This window comes from Oreochromis aureus, linkage group 9 (assembly GCF_013358895.1).
Source record: "Oreochromis aureus strain Israel breed Guangdong linkage group 9, ZZ_aureus, whole genome shotgun sequence".
NCBI lineage: Eukaryota > Metazoa > Chordata > Actinopteri > Cichliformes > Cichlidae > Oreochromis > Oreochromis aureus.
Window position 1 is genome coordinate 25,633,107 of NC_052950.1, and position 17,745 is coordinate 25,650,851.

At 38.1% G+C, this 17,745-nt stretch overlaps 1 protein-coding gene across 1 annotated transcript in view; it reads left to right on the top strand.

Annotated features, from left to right (window-relative positions):
- The window catches only part of cnksr2a (connector enhancer of kinase suppressor of Ras 2a), a 74,445-nt gene that overhangs the window by 22,993 nt on the left and 33,707 nt on the right, over positions 1 to 17,745 (top strand). The window contains exons 4-8 of the mRNA XM_039617168.1: positions 10,548 to 10,635; positions 11,043 to 11,084; positions 14,740 to 14,859; positions 17,236 to 17,295; positions 17,585 to 17,653. Coding sequence (XP_039473102.1) covers positions 10,548 to 10,635; positions 11,043 to 11,084; positions 14,740 to 14,859; positions 17,236 to 17,295; positions 17,585 to 17,653 — 379 coding nt within the window. The remainder of the gene's footprint in view (positions 1 to 10,547; positions 10,636 to 11,042; positions 11,085 to 14,739; positions 14,860 to 17,235; positions 17,296 to 17,584; positions 17,654 to 17,745) is intronic.

Below are 17,745 nucleotides of genomic sequence, written 5' to 3' on the forward strand. Positions count from 1 at the left end.
GCTCAAAAGATGAGGACATTGTTTAAAAAGAAGGGTCAGAGCCCTGTTGAGATATTTTGGGTCTTTAAAGGCATTCAAAAAAGCAACGTAGCAGACACTGCAAATACTGTTGCAAACATGTTACCACAAAGACGGGTAGCAGCATGGCTCATTTTTACCATCTTAAGCAGTGCCATGTGCACAATGCAACACTTTGCAGTCCAAGGCAGTTTGTCCAGCACCATCCCTTGTGACAAAAAGTGAAGAGACACTGATAACACGAATGCAACGGCCTACTTTGTTGTAAAAGGCACGATGCCAGTAAGCACAATCGAACATGTCGAATTTTAGCAGCTGATTAAAGTAATTGACCCCAGTTACAAAACTCCATGACCATAAAAAGTCATTGCTGAAAAGGCTGGCTGTTCACAGAGTGCTTATCAAAGCATGGTAATGTAAAGTTGACTAGAAGAGAAAAGTGTGGTAAGAAACAAATGTGTAATCAATAGGGATAGCTGCAGCCTCAAGAGGGCTGTCGAGAAAAGTGGATTCAAGAGCTTTAGTCAGAGCATCAAGAGTTACCACGGGCACACGTCTTCAGGAAAAAAGCTACAGCTGTCACCTTCTTAATTTCAAGCCAGTCTTGAACCAGAGAAAATAACAAAAGCATCCTGGCATACGGAGAAAAAGAACTGGACTGCTGCTTAGTGGTCCAAAGTCCTTTTTCAGATGAAAATAAGCTTTGCTTCTCATTGGTAAATCAATGTCCTAGGGTTGGATGGAAGAGTCGAGAAACTTTTTTTTTTAAACAAAGTGTGATGTTTCAGATGTCTCCGATCTGGTGTCCCATGTCATGTGCTGGTCTTGGTGGTGGTTGGTCCAAAGTCAATGCAGCCATTTGCTGACAACCTTAATGAAGATGCTCATTTCATTTTCTAGCATGACTTAGCACCCTCCCACATTGCCAAATCTACTACAGAATGGTTTTCTGACCATGTTATCACTGTGTATGATTTGCTAGCCAAGTCGTCTGTCTTGGACCTCACACAGAATCCATGGGTACTGTGAGGAGGAAGATGTGAAACACTCCACTCAAATTAGCTGAAAGGCCACTTGCAAAGCAACATGGACTTTGAGAACACCTGTCAAAAGCTGATCCACTACATGCCAAACTAAACTGATACAGAAATTCATGAAAGTGTATGAAGTGTATAAATGATCATGCTTTTCATTTCAGTATTAAAAAGCCCTTTTTATCCCTCAGTCATAAGGTTGATTGAGGTACTGTTGTCATCCTGCTGGGTAGGCGGGCAAGCAATGTGGAGACCCAAGTTTGTGAATGAGATAACTGAAGAAGAAAGTCACCTAGGAGTTTTTAATTGATACCATAGGTCTATCTACTAAACATCTCAGGACAGTTTGACTCTCAGTAACCTTGACCTCAAGGTTAGAGGTCAGAGGTCAATTTTTTTGAAAATCTTCTGCATGCAATAACAAGAACAAGGCAACGTGGGAATTTGAAATTCATACCATAGGTGTACCTATGGTACGGTATGAAGGATGAGGGGATACCATTGGCTGCCCACAGTATTTTTAATAATAATTTTTTAATAATTTCAGGTACTGGAGTTCAGATTTTCATGTGCTGTGAACCATGATCATCCAAATTAAAAGTGATGACATTATAATATATTGAGATCCACTTGTATAATCATAATCTGAAAGACAAAGAAGTGCATTTCAGTTTTTGTAATATGTGATGTAACCTTAACTGAAAACTTAACTTGGTGTCAATTTGTCCTTATTTTGGGACCTTATGTACAAATCCCCAAAATCAGTTAATGTAAAAGAAATGTTTAGGAAAAACCTAACATAGTGACTGTAGTAACAAATCCTCTCTCACTTCTCTGTTATGTACAAGGAAAGCACCAATCTGCAAAACACAAGCTCCCTCCTGCAGATGTTGGTTGTTGACATCGTTTTTGTAAAATATGTTGGGTTTTTTTGTAAAGGGATAATCTCAGACGTTTTTCGCTCTCACCATGCTTCTCTCCTCGCTCTCTTCTCTTGTCTGTCACTTCATTTATTCATGACTCGACACGATCTTCTGCGCACAGCACACACGTAAGCTACACAACTAAAGGTCTTTGACATCGGTTCTTGAAATGCCAGGCACCCACACCTGTCCCCAGGCCAGCTAGACCACAAAACAAACATTAATGCATAGAGCCTCAGACTCATAGAAACGCCCACGGCCTCGTAAAAACACACACTCGCAGACACACACCCACCTCGGCACGCACTGACACGCACTTATGCAAGTGCACACGCGGTCGCCCACGCAAAGTGATGCAATTGAAAATGGCAAAGCGACATTGAGATAGGGGTAAACTCGGCAGAGCTTTCTGTTCTTCAGTTGCGAGACACTGTGTAACAGCTCATTTTTTAAGATGTTTTTATCATGCAGATTATACAACAAAAGGCAAAAGAACATTTTCCAGGTTTGTGAGGAAACACAAGTGATTTGAAATTGATGACACCAATATGATCCCACTAAAGCTTTATTTTGATGAAATAAGATCTTATAAAATTGATCTTTACAGTCAGGAGAGAAGAAATGTGTGAGCAGAACAAGATTATTTTGTTACTGAAGTCAGACCTGTTTGGTTACTGAAAGTAATGAATTCATTAGGGGATCCTAACAATGTGGAAAATGTCGGGCATGTCGGGCTAAAAGCTCCCCTGAATTTGTAATGGCAGGATGGCTTCATCTTATAAGGTACGCAACAGAAGCAAATTGGTTTAAAATGTGTTAAAAATGAACTTTCATCTCCTTCTGATTGCTGCTTATTAGACCTCTCGGGGACGGAGGAAAAGTGCAGCAGCGGTTCAGCGCTCAGTTTGCAAATGTGCAGCAGCTTCTCCCAAAATGACTTAAAAAGACATTTTGCAACCTTTTCATGTATAAAATAACAGCATGGGTAGAGTACACACAATCTTTTTGCTGCCCCTGATGACTCCATATATGTTTACTTTCCCCTTCCAGGCATAATTTTTACCTGACTTGATCGATTTCGGTTTCTTTTAAATGCACATTTGAAAGCCCTATGAATTAATAACATGGCCCAGGAAACTGCATTTTATATGTGAAATATTTTCCCGATAGATTTTAAAAAAACAAGAAAAAAAAAAAACAGCATCAGTTCGAGTGTTTCAAATGTATTTATTTATTTTTTATTTTTTTTTTACCAGTGTCATGAAAAAGGAGACTTAGAGGTATGGGGTGTGTTGCTGGGTTGGACCTGGCAAATATATGCCAAATAATCTATATGCAGGTCATGTTTATAGTGTAACCAAAAATCCTATAAATTTATTATGATATAGGAGAGAATTTCAAATCACACGGATTGTCAGGCAAGGTCTGTCTTGTTACAAAGAGCACATTTATTTCTGTGATTTCTTAGCAGATTTATGGCTCTTGAGTTGTGGAGGACAAACATGATGATGATGCTGCATGGTGTAGCATGCAGCAAAAAAATACCAAACAGTCATTAGCTTTGTGGATGGACAAGCAGAGGCATTTTAAGACAAATCACACTGCTCACCTCTGCAGTCATTGTGTCACACATAACGATAGCAGTATGACAGACAGGGATCCTCAATTTATGATTTAATGTAGACTATATATCTGAAAAGGCCAGAAATTGCCTTTTATTCGAGTCATTAGTGTCACCTATAGGAGCGCCTTGCTACTGATGGGGTCTGTGACCTTACAACAGGCTCACAGTCAATTAATTACAAAGGGTAGAAGTGATTAACTTAAAAAATAAAGTCAGTCACTTGCAAAAATCCCAGAAGCACTACACCCCATTACATAGGCTAATGCCTCTGTCACACAGGCCTAGAAATGGTGAGTGACCTCTGTAAATCCACACGTCACTAAGGAAAAATATGTAATATCCAACCAGTTGGTGATCCTTGGCTGAACTATGTCTCAAAGAGGGTGCTGCACCAAAAACCTCCTCATCTGCATTGTGCTTCTCACAGTTTCACTGCTTCACAGTTTTAGTACAGCACCAAAAACCTCTTTGCAATCATTTTCACATTTCGACATATTTGACACAGCAACCAATTAACAACCAATTAGGGAATACACATTCGGTGAAACTGGGGTTAAGGCACACTACAGTGAAAATAGGATGGCAACCTCACTGTGCATTGAATTTCTCTGCAATAGTTGCAGTGATCAGCTGGTTGCCCAGTTCTTTCAGTGAGATTGGCAGGACTTCACAAGTTATTTCCATATGATTCCTCGACGAATTACAAACACATTGCAAACAATCTTAGGCTACGTTCACACTGCAGGTGAAAGCGCATCAAATCCGACTTTTTTGTCCCTATGCGACCCATATCCGATCATGGTGTGAACAGCACAAATCCAATATTTTCAAATCCAACCTGGGTCACTTTCGTGGTACTGAATCCGATACATATCTGATGTTTTAGAAAGCGACTGCTGTTTGAATGGTCATGTCGCATTAAATCAGTCTTTTACGTCACTGACACAAGACAGACGCCAATTATCAGCGCCGGAGAAGCGCCCGATAGGACATCGCGAACGCTTCCTGGCCATCCAGTGTAGATGTCAGTGAAACTGTTGGGAAGACAACGTTGGGGAAACGTGAACATTTTATTTGTACTGTATAATCTGCAGATTCTGACAGAAATCTGCAACTATCCTTTGAAGCACCGCCTCTCTAAAACAGCAATAAGGATCATTATTAGGCCATATCTAAATAACAAAATAACTTTATAACTTAAGGCAAAATTGGGAAACGTAAAGTCCGAAACATGTCTTTATATTAAGGGCCATCAGTCAAACAATACTGTTTGCTCTGGGTCTAAACAGAGCGTGTTGTGTGTGACGTCTTCTTTTGTGCATGCGGGCCGCTTTGATCGTTCACACTAGAGCGCGTTTGCTGTCACATTTTATTTGTGGTGTGAACAAGCAGACAAAAAAATCGGATTTGATCAAAAAATCAGAATTGAGCATTAAGACCTGCAGTGTGAATGTAGCCTAAGTCAGTTGAGTCTGGGAGCGCATCTCATCTGTGATGTGTCTCTTTGGAATAGGGGACTTGTTTCAGCTGGTTGGTTGCCATCTGGTTGTATTTTGGTTATAGTTCTATGTAAAAACAGATCCCTAAACAGTGTCATTGTAGAGGAATTTTTGAATATTCGGTCAAAACCTATGACATTCTGGCTAGACTCTGGAATGTAAGTAATAAATGTGAATTTCTGTGGATGTAGATGGAAACACACTGCATGGAACTGCCAATTTGAACACATTCAGTTTCAGTTTACACTAATAGCAAACTAATTCTTCCTCCCTTCACCCTCAAACAGTTGTGGCTGATCTACGCAGCTCTCTGAGCCTGTGTATGTTGGAGGTTTCTTCCCGTTAAAAGGGAATTTTTCCTTCCCACTGTTGCCAAGCGATTGCTCATAGGGGTTTTCTGATTTTTGGGGTTCTCTGCATTATTGTAGGGTCTTCATGTTGCAATATAAATCGTCTTAAGGTGACTATTGTTGTTATTTGGTGCTATTAATAAAATTGAAGTGAATTGAAAATTGAATTAAACTAATTCCATCTAATTGCTGTCTTATCATGAACACGAAATTCACTTTAAGGGGGGCAACTGATTATGAATGGCTGGCTCCTGTCTTCTAAATCATAATTTTAAAGGCAACAAGATGGCAGTTTCAATCTGTTGGTTAATTCTGGTTGTGTCACAGTCTCCTACCAGAGTATTCCCTAGTGTGGTTGTAGCATAAGGAAACAAAACCACTCAAAAATGGCCTGCATACTAAATATAATCATCCTTCAAAAAGACAGACAGGTGCAATCAAACATTGATGGTTAAATGACAAATTCAAATTCATAGAGGAAAATAAGGGAAAAGTCTGAAATGAAATGAAGACAGAAAAGAAAGTTACTCTTGTGGAAATATAAATGATAAGAGTACAAAATGCTTTGGGTGATATAAACAGGAGGAATGCTAGATTCAGTCTGTCAAGCTATGGGCTATAGAGATGTCCATTTTAGTTTACCCTATATTTATTTCACTTTTGAAAGTTTGCCAAATTAGCTTCTAGCAGTTCTAGTTTGCAATGAATCCAGATCCAGAAAACTATAACTGGATTATTTTCAAAACTGATGATTCTCAGGTACGTCCTGGAGTCAAAAGCACCATCCTTTTTTGTGTGGTTTTTTTTTTTTTTGATTACTTACATTTATTTGGCCAGCATCCTTAGAAAGATCTATTTAAACTGAGTTTAAAAATGTCTATATCCTGTTAGTCTTTTGAGATATGATGGTGTTAGACTTTAAGAATAGTAAGTTTGGAAGGTTGGACTACAAATAAAGGCTGCACATTTTTACCTTTATCTGTACTACACATTAGCACCAAGTGTTTACAATGCAGCTATTAATGTATGGACAGTTGTAATTGGATTGTCAAATATGAAAGAAAACTTAAAAACATTGGAATTCTACCGCAAATTCCTCAGAAGGACAAGGGATGTCTTCATGCAAAGATTTATGGATGTAATGCAAACATATTTGGGTCATGTGACTTTGCCTCATTTATCTTTTTTTGTTTGTTTTTTGGACCTTTGGAGTTTTAGTAAACTCAAGGTACCCTACATTGTAGCATCATCATAGACTCCAGTTGGGGTAAAAACTGTTGTTTGAGGACTGGGGCCTGGTGGTTAGCAAACAGTCTGCATAGCCTTAGGTCCTGCATATATATATAGCACTCAGCCTCAATACTGATGACCCAAATCACACACACCACAGATAAATCATACACTAGAGGCTGTGGCCGAATTTTAATCTGGGTCTTTAGAACAATGAAGGAAGTGTGCATCTTTCCATTCACTTCATTACGTTGTATGTGCAACCCATATGTCATCAATGTGCACTAACTTTTATAATACTGTAAGCTCCTTGGATTTGTCTGTGTGTGTGTGTGTGGATGTGTGTGTATGTGTATGTGTGCTGTCATTAGCACCCCATTAGCCACAGCATGTACCTTATCGTTAACACCTTCTCCATACCTGAATAGTCCATTATGCCTCAGTGTGACCAGAGGTTCATTTATAAACATTGTGTTGGTACAAAAAGGGGCTTTAGAGGCTCGTCTCTCACAGGAAAAAATAGGTCTTTATGAAAACAAACTTGATAGCAGAATGTGCACACTTTAGTGGAAACTATGACCGAGCATACAGACATGTGGGAGACGCTGGGAATTGACAATGCCAGTGGCAAAGTAGCTTAATGAATCCAAAGTGGCCTAATAGCTCTTCTCGCACAATTTATTTCAGTCAGACCGAAACCAGATTAAAAAAAGATAGAACATCCATGTCTAAATGGTACTTTTTTTTGTTTGTTTATTTCTAAAACCTGAACTGAAATGAGAAATAGTCAGTATAAGGTGTGTGAATTGGTGCACTCAGAACAAGATGGCCTATTTACCTGGTTCACTAACGCACTTTCTGTCTTTTGTCCACTGGTGCTGTGTCCTCTTTCTTTAGAGGGAGTGCATTACTGTTCAGTCCCCTGAAACCTGCCTGCAGTGGTTTGGATTGCATACTCACAGCAGAAACATATTCATATTCAAATAACAAACTGTCTTTTTTACTGTTCTCAAACTTTTCTTTTATTATTGGGTATGTTTTGGTTAATGGCTGTAGTTAAGTATGAGTTTTGAGCATAGACTGCATCTAAACGACAGAGCTTCTGCAAAGTGAAACCAATGCAGGAGTGCCTCCATTCTGCATTATTCTTTAACAGAGGGTGACTCCTCTGGTTGCAACTCATTTATTCTGTAAATTAGGGTTTCATCTAGAGTGAATTAGATGAGAAAGTAGGGCATGTTTTACTATGAAACTGCAACATCCCTTAGTTTTGGTCAGATATGCCACTTGAGCGTCATAACTAGTTTCAAACACCAACATGGCAACTAATTGGTTATGTCCATGTAAAAAGCCAAGAGTATGTGTAGGCTAGTTCCTTGGGAAGTGACAATGACAGTGGAGGAGTCTTCAGCTCCGCTTCAACAATCCACCCCCACGTGTTCTGCCATGTCCCCTATCCAGCGTTCAGTCCAGACATCCATTTATGGTTTTCCAAACCAGTGTTTGTAAGTCCTCTAAGGAAGCTAACCACAAATTGACTCTTTATGGCTCCAGTTTTTAACTTCTTAAAACCTCTAACCGCTGCATCTTCCCTCACATGCGCCACCAAAATTGATCTTTATAAATATAAATTAAACAAGTCTCCCAAAGCTCATCTATATCATCATTGTTATAACAGCTTAACAGTGTATAACCCTTTCCTTCTGACGGTGGTAGTGAATTACATACAAGATAACAAGATAGTAGTTGCATAAACAATTTGGCTTTTTAAATATAGATTTAATAACTTTTTTTTTTAATGCTATGAAGTGATGAAGCATTGATGTTTGTCGTGCTGCACAAAGTCAGTAATTGCCAATTGGTAATGGGTTAATTGAGCCAAAAAAACAGACATTCTGTTTTGAGCTTCATAAATATGATACTTTGCCACTTTTCTCTGCTGCTTGTGCTGGCAAAACGATTTGGTTTCAGATCTGGTGGATTTAATTACCAGCAAGCCTTCAAGCTGTACCACTATCTAACAAGCCAGGACACATACAAGCCTACTGGCTGCCAACAAGAAGAAAGGACTGGTGCTGATTTTGATTCTGTCAGTAACGGAGAGATGGAGGCAGGGAAATGAGGACTGGCTTTGAAAACCAGATTTGAAAACCGCTCAGAGACAGATGGCAACATGTGGTTAGTATATCTTAACATTTCTGATATTCAACAAACAAAACAATCAATTCACCTTTGAAGAATAATCAATAAAATGGAAAAGTTGTGAGTACAGTTGTGAGTACAGTTGTGAGCCTGTACCAAAGAAGAAGCTACCACATCACAATACAACTCTTCTTTTTGTTCTTCTTTTTCCTTATTTGCTCCAAAGAAACACAACAAAAAGGAAAAACAACATACTCTTCTTACATATTTGTAAGGTAATAACTACTTTCATTGTCCTAAAGTTAACAGGTATGTACAAAGTGGGGGCATGGGGTGGCACCAGCCCCAGGGTACTTTTTCTTCCACTACATTTTAGATGTAAATATTGTACTTTGTATTCCAATTTACTTTGAAGCTTTAAAAAAATATAGATCTTGTGTATATAAATAAATACAAGATAAACATGAGGTTGACTGCATAAAAATTAGCACATTTTTGTGGGTCTCCTGCAATACTCGTGTCCCGCTCTACGATATCGATTCCATTTTAGTCCACTGTTAGGTGATGTGGCATTATAATTAGATGTAATTTTCATGAAATCAAAGTGATATAATAGACATATAAGTTAATAAAAGTTAATAAAAATGGGTCATTTTATCCCGTTGGTAGGTGGTTGCTATGACATAAAGATAAACAACCCTCAGGGACATAAAATTTACCTGTGTGCCAGTTTTGGTTGTTCAGCTTCTGATTGTATTAGAAAAAGTTCGAGTTCAAGCAGACAGAAACATAGAAATTCTGTGCATTATAGTAAGGCAAATGCATTGATACCAAGCAATCAATTATGTTTCAAAAAATATAATGTATGCGATTCTCCGATTCTCAAAACATATTAAACATTTATTATTGTTTAATAGGTTTAATGTTTAATTTATTATTACTTATTAAACAACATTATTATTTTGATCTTAAAAATTGTTGTTAGTTTTCCACTTTGCAAAATATTTTTCCAATGTAAAACAATTTCCTGTCTCTTGTCTTGGTGCCAGTTTCATGTAACAGCATGTGCATTAGAGCACAGGGTTGCAAATGAGCCTGAACAGTGCCCAGTGTTTTTTTTGTTTTGTTTTTTTTACACGTTTTTTTTCCATTGCATTTATTTATAGTAATAAATAATAATAATAATGATATAATAATATTGCAGTCTGCCAAAATCCAAAATAATTATTGTTTTACACCAAAAACCTAACTTTAATTGACTAATGTTAATTAATTCGTCAATTTAAAGACAAAAAGGGCAAATTTTGAGGACTTTTCGATTCAATAAACTAGGTGACAACATCACTGTAGGCTCTCGTAATTATAGATTTTATTATTTACTGATGGTTAACAGACCAAACAATTTCCAGTTTAATTAAAAATAATAATAATTGAGTGATTAGTCAATAATGAAAATAACTGCGATTAGCTGCCGCTCGAGCTTCACAGATTTTTGGTTGTGCTTTATGTTCACCGAGTGCACAGATTCACTTACCATTGTGTTTTAAAGCAACTCCCTCTCTCTCACTAATTAAAAGGATTCTTACATGCGTGTCTGTGTTTGAGTCTAGTTTGTGGCGTGTCTCCCTCCCCTCCCCGTAACAATGCTCCTGTCCATCTCCTCTGCACATCATCTAATGCTGCAGGAACATTATAAGACATACTGCTGTGTTATCTTTTCCCCCCAGGTCTCCCTTTGCTGCAGTGGCAGACTACTCAGTAACCCGAAATAATGTCATTCAGCTCTGCCTGGAGCTCACCACCATTGTACAGCAGGTGTGTGGAATTGTTTGTGTGTGTGTTTTGAAGGCTTATAGCTCTTATTCCCCGCCACTTGAAGTGTGCGGCAGAGGGTAGCTGCTGTGCCATATCCCCAAAGAGCAGTGTGTCTGTGTGGGTGTGATGCAGCAGCCTCAGCCTCTGCATCCTTGAGCGAGAGTCAATTCTTTGCTATTTATGTCCTTTACAGTCTGTCTTATGTATGACTGGTGTGTGTATATAAATAAAAGATAAGTGTGTCTGTTTGTGTGGGCGTGTTTTTATCTGTCAGGGGTAGGGGTACAGTAATGTGAGGCCTAGATGGTATACGGAGGTAGTGTAGCAGCGTGTGCAGCATGAGATGGTGAGTGTTTGCAAGACAGGATGTACTGCTTGCGCTACATTAAATTTCTCTCGTCCCGTAGGACTGTACGGTGTTTGAGACGGAGAACAAAATCCTTCATGTGGTGAGTCCTGCTTCCTCGGCCAGCTGTCGCTTATTTGCTTTGTGTTGATGGGCAGCATCCTGTTCTTTTTTTTTTTTTTTTTTTCCACATCCCCCTCATAACCGCTGATAAAACACACACACAAACACAGAAGCTTAAACTCCCTGCCAGAGACAATCAACAACATCACTTTTTTTTCTTTTATGGAGCTATAGCCTGGACTCTCAGCTTAGCCAAGTGTAAAGACTTGAAACAGTAGGAAACTGCTAGTGAATCTCTGTAAAATGTTCAAAAGCATATCAACATCACCTGACACAGTAACCTCCTGTGAGATTGTCGGCCACAGAATACTTACATAACAAAGTTCCTTTTCCCATATTTAAGGCACTACTCTTAAAGTAGTGATTAAGGGGCTTTTAAAGTTAAAGCTCCTTTAGTCTAATGACAATGGTCATGTTTAACCTAAAAAACTCCATTGCCATGGAAAGCTTTGTCTGGGTTCTGATTGCTAAAATTTCATTTAAACCTACTGTTTAAAAGAAAGTTCCCATTTTCAAACCTCTTTTTTATACGTCTACCGCTCAATGAAACCAAGAGCACACCTGAACAACTCAAATTCTTGGTGCGAGTTTGAATCCAGCCCTCAACTGGCTGATGGAGCTTCGAGAGACTGTTATTTCGTTTTGTTCAGTGCATGTCATTTTAATTTTTTTCCCCATCAGGTTCACGTGTGTTGACTCCAGGAAGCGCTCCTACACAAATACATTTTAAGTGACAACTACTATACTCTAAGAGTAGTTAATTTAGTTAATGAAGCATAACTTGTGAACGAATCAAGACAACCGCCAAAACATATTTAAAAACACCTAAATCTTTGCACTTTGCTTTGTATGTTCCTCCTGTCATTTCAAAAACTGTCTTTCCAATCTACTTCAAACTTTTTGGGTATATTTTATTTTAAGGACATGAATTGGTGCAATGCTAAATCTGAGGATGGTTGGACTAGTGGTTCCCATTACTTTAGCTGAACATAGTTATGTTTGCCAATTGCCAGAATTTCTCCTGCAGTGGCAGATGCCTGCTCCACTCTGTGTGTAGAGGGAGGGGCACACATACACATATTTTGGTGAAGATATTTATTGACATTAATTCATATTCAGTCATTTTATCCAAAGTTTGACCATCACAGCTAAGTGCTTAACCTTTGTACCTACTCTCATTTAAACCTAATTCTAAATTTGTTAATAAAACCAAGCCTCAAACAGGTCCTGTGCTATTGCACAATGCTAATGTGTGCAATGTTAAATAATCTTACCATGAAGAATCTTAAGAATCTTAATATATTGTTTTACCCAACATGTAATGTAAAACTGAAGACTGGAAGTGACTAAAATAGTAACAAAAAAGTGATGGAAGAATCTCCTGTTTATGTTTAATTTAAAGAAATTTGATGTTTTGTTATTTAAAGTTGATTCGTATGTTTCAGAAGTACAGCTTGTTGTATTTTTATGGGAAGAACAAGGCTTAGTTGAGCTTTAGTTCAGTCAAGCTGCCAGCTGCCTCCTGGCTTCAGCTTCATCCTTAATGCTGCATTTACACGACACTGGCAGAATGAAAATAACACTGTTCTGACTCAAGTCCAACTGTAAATATACTGTGAGCTTTGGAGTCACATAATTAGAAAAATTTAAATGATCTACTCTTTCTGAATCTAATACTCTGAATGAGCTCAATTGATTGTTTTGATGTTGATACTAAATTTAACTACAATATTAGAGATTTGCAGTCAGTTCTCATCATGATATGACTGAAATTAAGAAATTCCTTCTGAGTCTTTTGAATTTAGATGTTAACAATCTTCTTTTCAAACTCTAAACACACATACACATATTAGGTACATTTATAACTGCTCATTTATGCAGTTACTATAAAGCTATTATACACACACCACGCCTTGATGGATTGGGGCCAACTCATGGTTCAGTATCCCTCCCATGTAGTGCAGAAGTTCGGGATCAATCCACCGACCTTTTGATTGGCAAACAACCCATTCTACCACCTGAGCCAAAGCCAGCTGTATGCTCACTGAGTACAAATGAGAGTATAGACGACAGATGTTGCCTGACCTGATGAGTCTTGATTATGCTGCAGCATTCGAATGTTAGGGTCATAATTTGGCATGAACATAATCAAAGCATGGATTCAGTCTGTCTTGTATCAGTGGTTCAGACTGGTGATGGTAGTGTATCTTTGTGAGGACATTCAAGTCTCTGCAGAATGTTTCCAGCACCTTGAAGAATCAGTGCCAATGAGAATCATGTAATTCGCCTACTGTTAAAGTTTGATTAAAAATTACTTTCTTCCATCTTTCTTTGCAGTTGCTGTTGGGTATACTTGTCCCACCTTGGGCTTTGGTTTATAAAATTTTGTTTGCCTTGCTCAGATGTTTAAAAATGACATTAATTATATTTGAAAACGTTAGCAGCATTTAGTATCTGCAAAGCAGCCCAATTACTGTAGATCACCATGTCCCAAGATTGGATGGCAGCTAAAGTTTAATTGACCCTTTTCACAGCACACTTCTGATTTGTCAAACTCTGCTTTGCTAATTGCTGGAACGGAGCCATTGTTAATGCTATTAGTTTCACCCGGGCTTTCCCTGTTATGACAAATTGACATGTCTGCTGTGAGGAAGACCGATGAGTCCGATTCATTTAGACACAATCAAGAGTACTCTGCTGCCAGCATGGCTGCCCTCAGTTAGATTAATTCAGCACATTGACACACAAAGTATAAGATGGACACTCTTTTTTTACAGAGCAGATTCTTGGGGAGTGAAAATCCATAATATGATGCCTACCAAGAGTTCACCGTCTGTGGTTTCTTTTATAAATGTTCGTGATATTATCCAAAACTTCCGCTCAGCACTTTTTCTTCCAGCTACTTTCTTTTTTTAGGGAAATCATGTCTGAAACTATTGACAACATTTTGAATGGAGTCTCATTGTGTCTGCCAGGAAAAAAATGTTGCTCTTAAAGTTTGTTAAGATGCAATTTTTCAGTGTCGTGGGCAGCAAAATAATCCCCATTATATTTGGTTGGAGACAATTATTTCACAGATATCTGGAAAGTAAAGCCAAAGCTATCTTTGTGATTAATGTGAACCAACCTTGTAGTGGCTCTTTGCCCAAAATCAAACCTTAATCAGACTCAAAATCAGAAGGCCACTGGAGCACTGCAGGGACGTATTGCACAGGGGTAAAATAAATGTCTTTTTTTTTTAAGGTTTACTTATCTTCTGCAAGCAGGCAAGCACATGAACAAAGACATCATGGCTCTTGGTCTTTTTGTGCCTGCCTTGCTCAAAGTTTTGTCCAATTTTCACAAAACAAAAAGGAAATAAGCTAAATAATGTAAATAAATAGATAGCAAAAGAAAATACGTATGAAACAAATCATTCTCACTTGGTTTAGAGCAGATCTGCAAAAATATCCACCTGTTTCTTTTCCTGGGTAAAGTTACAATAGAAAAAGCAACAGCAGGAGAAGCTGCTGAGGCACGAGGCTAAGAGGTTTCTTAGAAATATAGTCTAATTTTGACAGCTACAAGACATGGCTTGTTCTTTGTTGTCTAAATAAAAGCCCTGTTTGTCCCTGTTTTATCCTGCTTTTCTGTAGTGTAAGACTCTGTCGGAGGTGTGCGAGCACATTGTGTGTGTGTCATCGGACCCGCTGGTTTCGCAGTCGGCCCACCTCGAGCTGGTTCACCTCACCAACATCAAGCCCTCTGAAGGCCTGGTAATCACTCTGTTTGTCTGGGTTTAACAGCCCAAGATCCACCCTTCTGTTTATTCATGCAATGTGTGAATCTTATTGTGTTAAGTCATACTGTGTCCAGCCTTTGTAGGCTCAGATAAAGAAGAAATACAAGCATTGTTTTCTTTTTCTTTTTTTTGTAGAAATAACATACACTGTAAAACATGATTTTGTGTTAAATTTTTGAAACAAAAAAGCAATTACTATGAACTACTCGAAATATTAATTGATTTGATATAACACATATGCTTACATGCATGACAGACCTTCCATCATACTTGAGAGTAAAGAGCCACAAATGAGTAATTTCTAGTTCAATAATTAAACAAGCTATTTTATGCTTTTGGATTCAGTTGAAACTAAACTTTGAGAACACCTGCTTGGTATACAACACTGAGTTTTTCATTTTTTGCTACAATATTTTTACATGTTTCTATGATATAGTGAACAATCCTAAGCATTTCATCAGTTTCCAAACTATGTTTCCATTGACCATACTGAAAACATTCTTAAAGATCATATTCCAGCGATCCAGGGGCAATTTGGGAATGATCTGAGCATTTTCCATCAAAGTGCCTTGGAGATCATCAAATTAACATTTTGGATCAACTAGAAATTTTTATGGATCTTAATTCAATCAAAAATCTATAGTTTGTCCTTAAAAAGTGAACATACAAGCTGAAGTCCAAAAAAGTGTGATCAACTTGGGGCACTGATCAGGCTGGAATAACTCGCCATCAATCAGGATTTGGTCCAGAAGCTAATACAGTATGCCAGTTATGAAGAAGAGTCAATCTGTAAATACTGGCTCTTTGTGTGTGTTTAGTTTATTTGCAAATAAAAGTCTTTAACAAACTTTGAACTGAATGTATATGATCTGCACTATATCATAGAAAAATATAGAACAAATAATCTACATAAAAACTGAAGTGATAAAAAACAATTTTTGTAATTGCCAAAACTGTTGGACAAGACTGTGACATGTCAGTGAAAAACTACAAACTTGCAGTTAGCTTAGCTAGCATGACAAAACTTGTTAGCTTATCTCATGCTAGTTGTAGAAAATATGTTACCATATTTTTCTAGTCATATCAGTAATTCTTTGGCAGATCAATGAGTGTTAATGATCGATCAGTCAACGTGCTTTTCCACCTTCCTGTTATTTTCAGGTTTAACAATTGAACTGTTCACTTTGGAGAAAATGATTTGTCTCAGCTGTGAGTGGTCACAGTGTGTTGGCTAATAAGCGGAGTGTAGCCTAGCAAAGGGGGAGCTTTGGCTTTTGGCTTTGTCCTTGGTTTATTCTATTTAAACATTTTCATACAGAGTAGAACATAACAGAAATCACCAAACTATAAATCCAATTTAATTTAGATTATTGATAATATCTTAACCAGCCTAATGAGTTCTTTACCTGGAACAGTTTTCACTTCACAAGTAGACCTCGTCAGAAGTTAACTGGTGAAACTTTCTGTTTCTTTATGAGATCATAATTTACTGTCTGAAGACGTACTGTTGGTATACATTATAGCTGTCATATTCAACTACAGTATTAATCCATTGTGTGACAAGCCCTGCTAAAGTGAGTAAAAATCTTTACTCTAAGACATAAAGTGCAGAAAGTTTTGAAATTTCTGAAGTTGAAGTTTGAAGTGCAAGTTTCAAGTCACAAAAACTGTTAAACAATATGATCCAACTGGCACCACTCCAGGAAAGAAAGACCCAGAGGGGAAGTTCTTCAGAGTTACCAGCCTCAGAAATCGCTAGTTAATGGCACCTTATTACTGCCCACATCAATACTTCCTCGGGTTCAAACATCTCAGTCTTAGAAAGAAACCCTAACTGAGGGGAACATAAGTGTAGTTACTAGTATATATCTTTGCATCATATTCCCAGCAAGAAAGCAGAGACACATACTGTGGGTGTGCATTATGTGTTCCTGCTTGGGTCTGGAAACACAAAGAACGGACATAATATCAGTGGAAATCTGGAGTATAGTCTCATATTTTTGAGGTACATAAAGGGAGAATATCTGCATATGGTTTTCCACTGTGATGCATGGAGGTGTAGCAGTGAAGGTGTGCTGGCAACACCGTTGGAGATTAATTCAGAATTCAAGGACATGCTCTTATCCACCATGGCTACCACGACATCCTGCTGCGACACACCTTCCCATCTGGTTTGGGCTCAGATGCTTGATTTTTTTTTTTTTTTTTTAGCAGGACAAAACCAGAATAAACTTTCTGTTTCTGTGAGAGCTGTTTTTAATGTTACAACTCATAAATCAGTGTGTATGTCCAAATATTTACTAGTATCATAGAGCACATGCATTTTTTTCTCCATTCCTTTGTCAATTAGGGAATGTACATAAAGTCAACCTACGATGGACTCCATGTTATCACAGGAACCACAGAAGGGGTGAGAGGTTTATTAATATCCCATTTTTCACAAATTGACATAGTGAACTGCAGACTTCCCCTAGAACACCAGTTATTGGTCAGAATATCTGCAAATTTGAAATTTGTGTTTATAACATCATAACTGTTTCCATATCAATGACTCTGGAAGACTTTCCCTTGTTGCTTTATTGCAGCTTATTTAAGTAGGGCTTGTTGAGAAACTTCCCCTCAGCAGTGCCCATGGATCGATAGATCAATTCATAGTCGTCTGTTTGCCTTCTCTTTCTCTGGCTCCTGTGCCTCTGTAGTCTCCGGCTGACCGCTGTAAGAAGATCCATGCAGGAGATGAAGTCATTCAAGTCAATCATCAGACCGTGGTGAGTTTTTTTTGGTGTATTTGTGGGTGTGTGCTCTTACTGGATACCCAGTTTTTTGTGTTTACTCAGTAAACCATTAAATCTTATTTGAT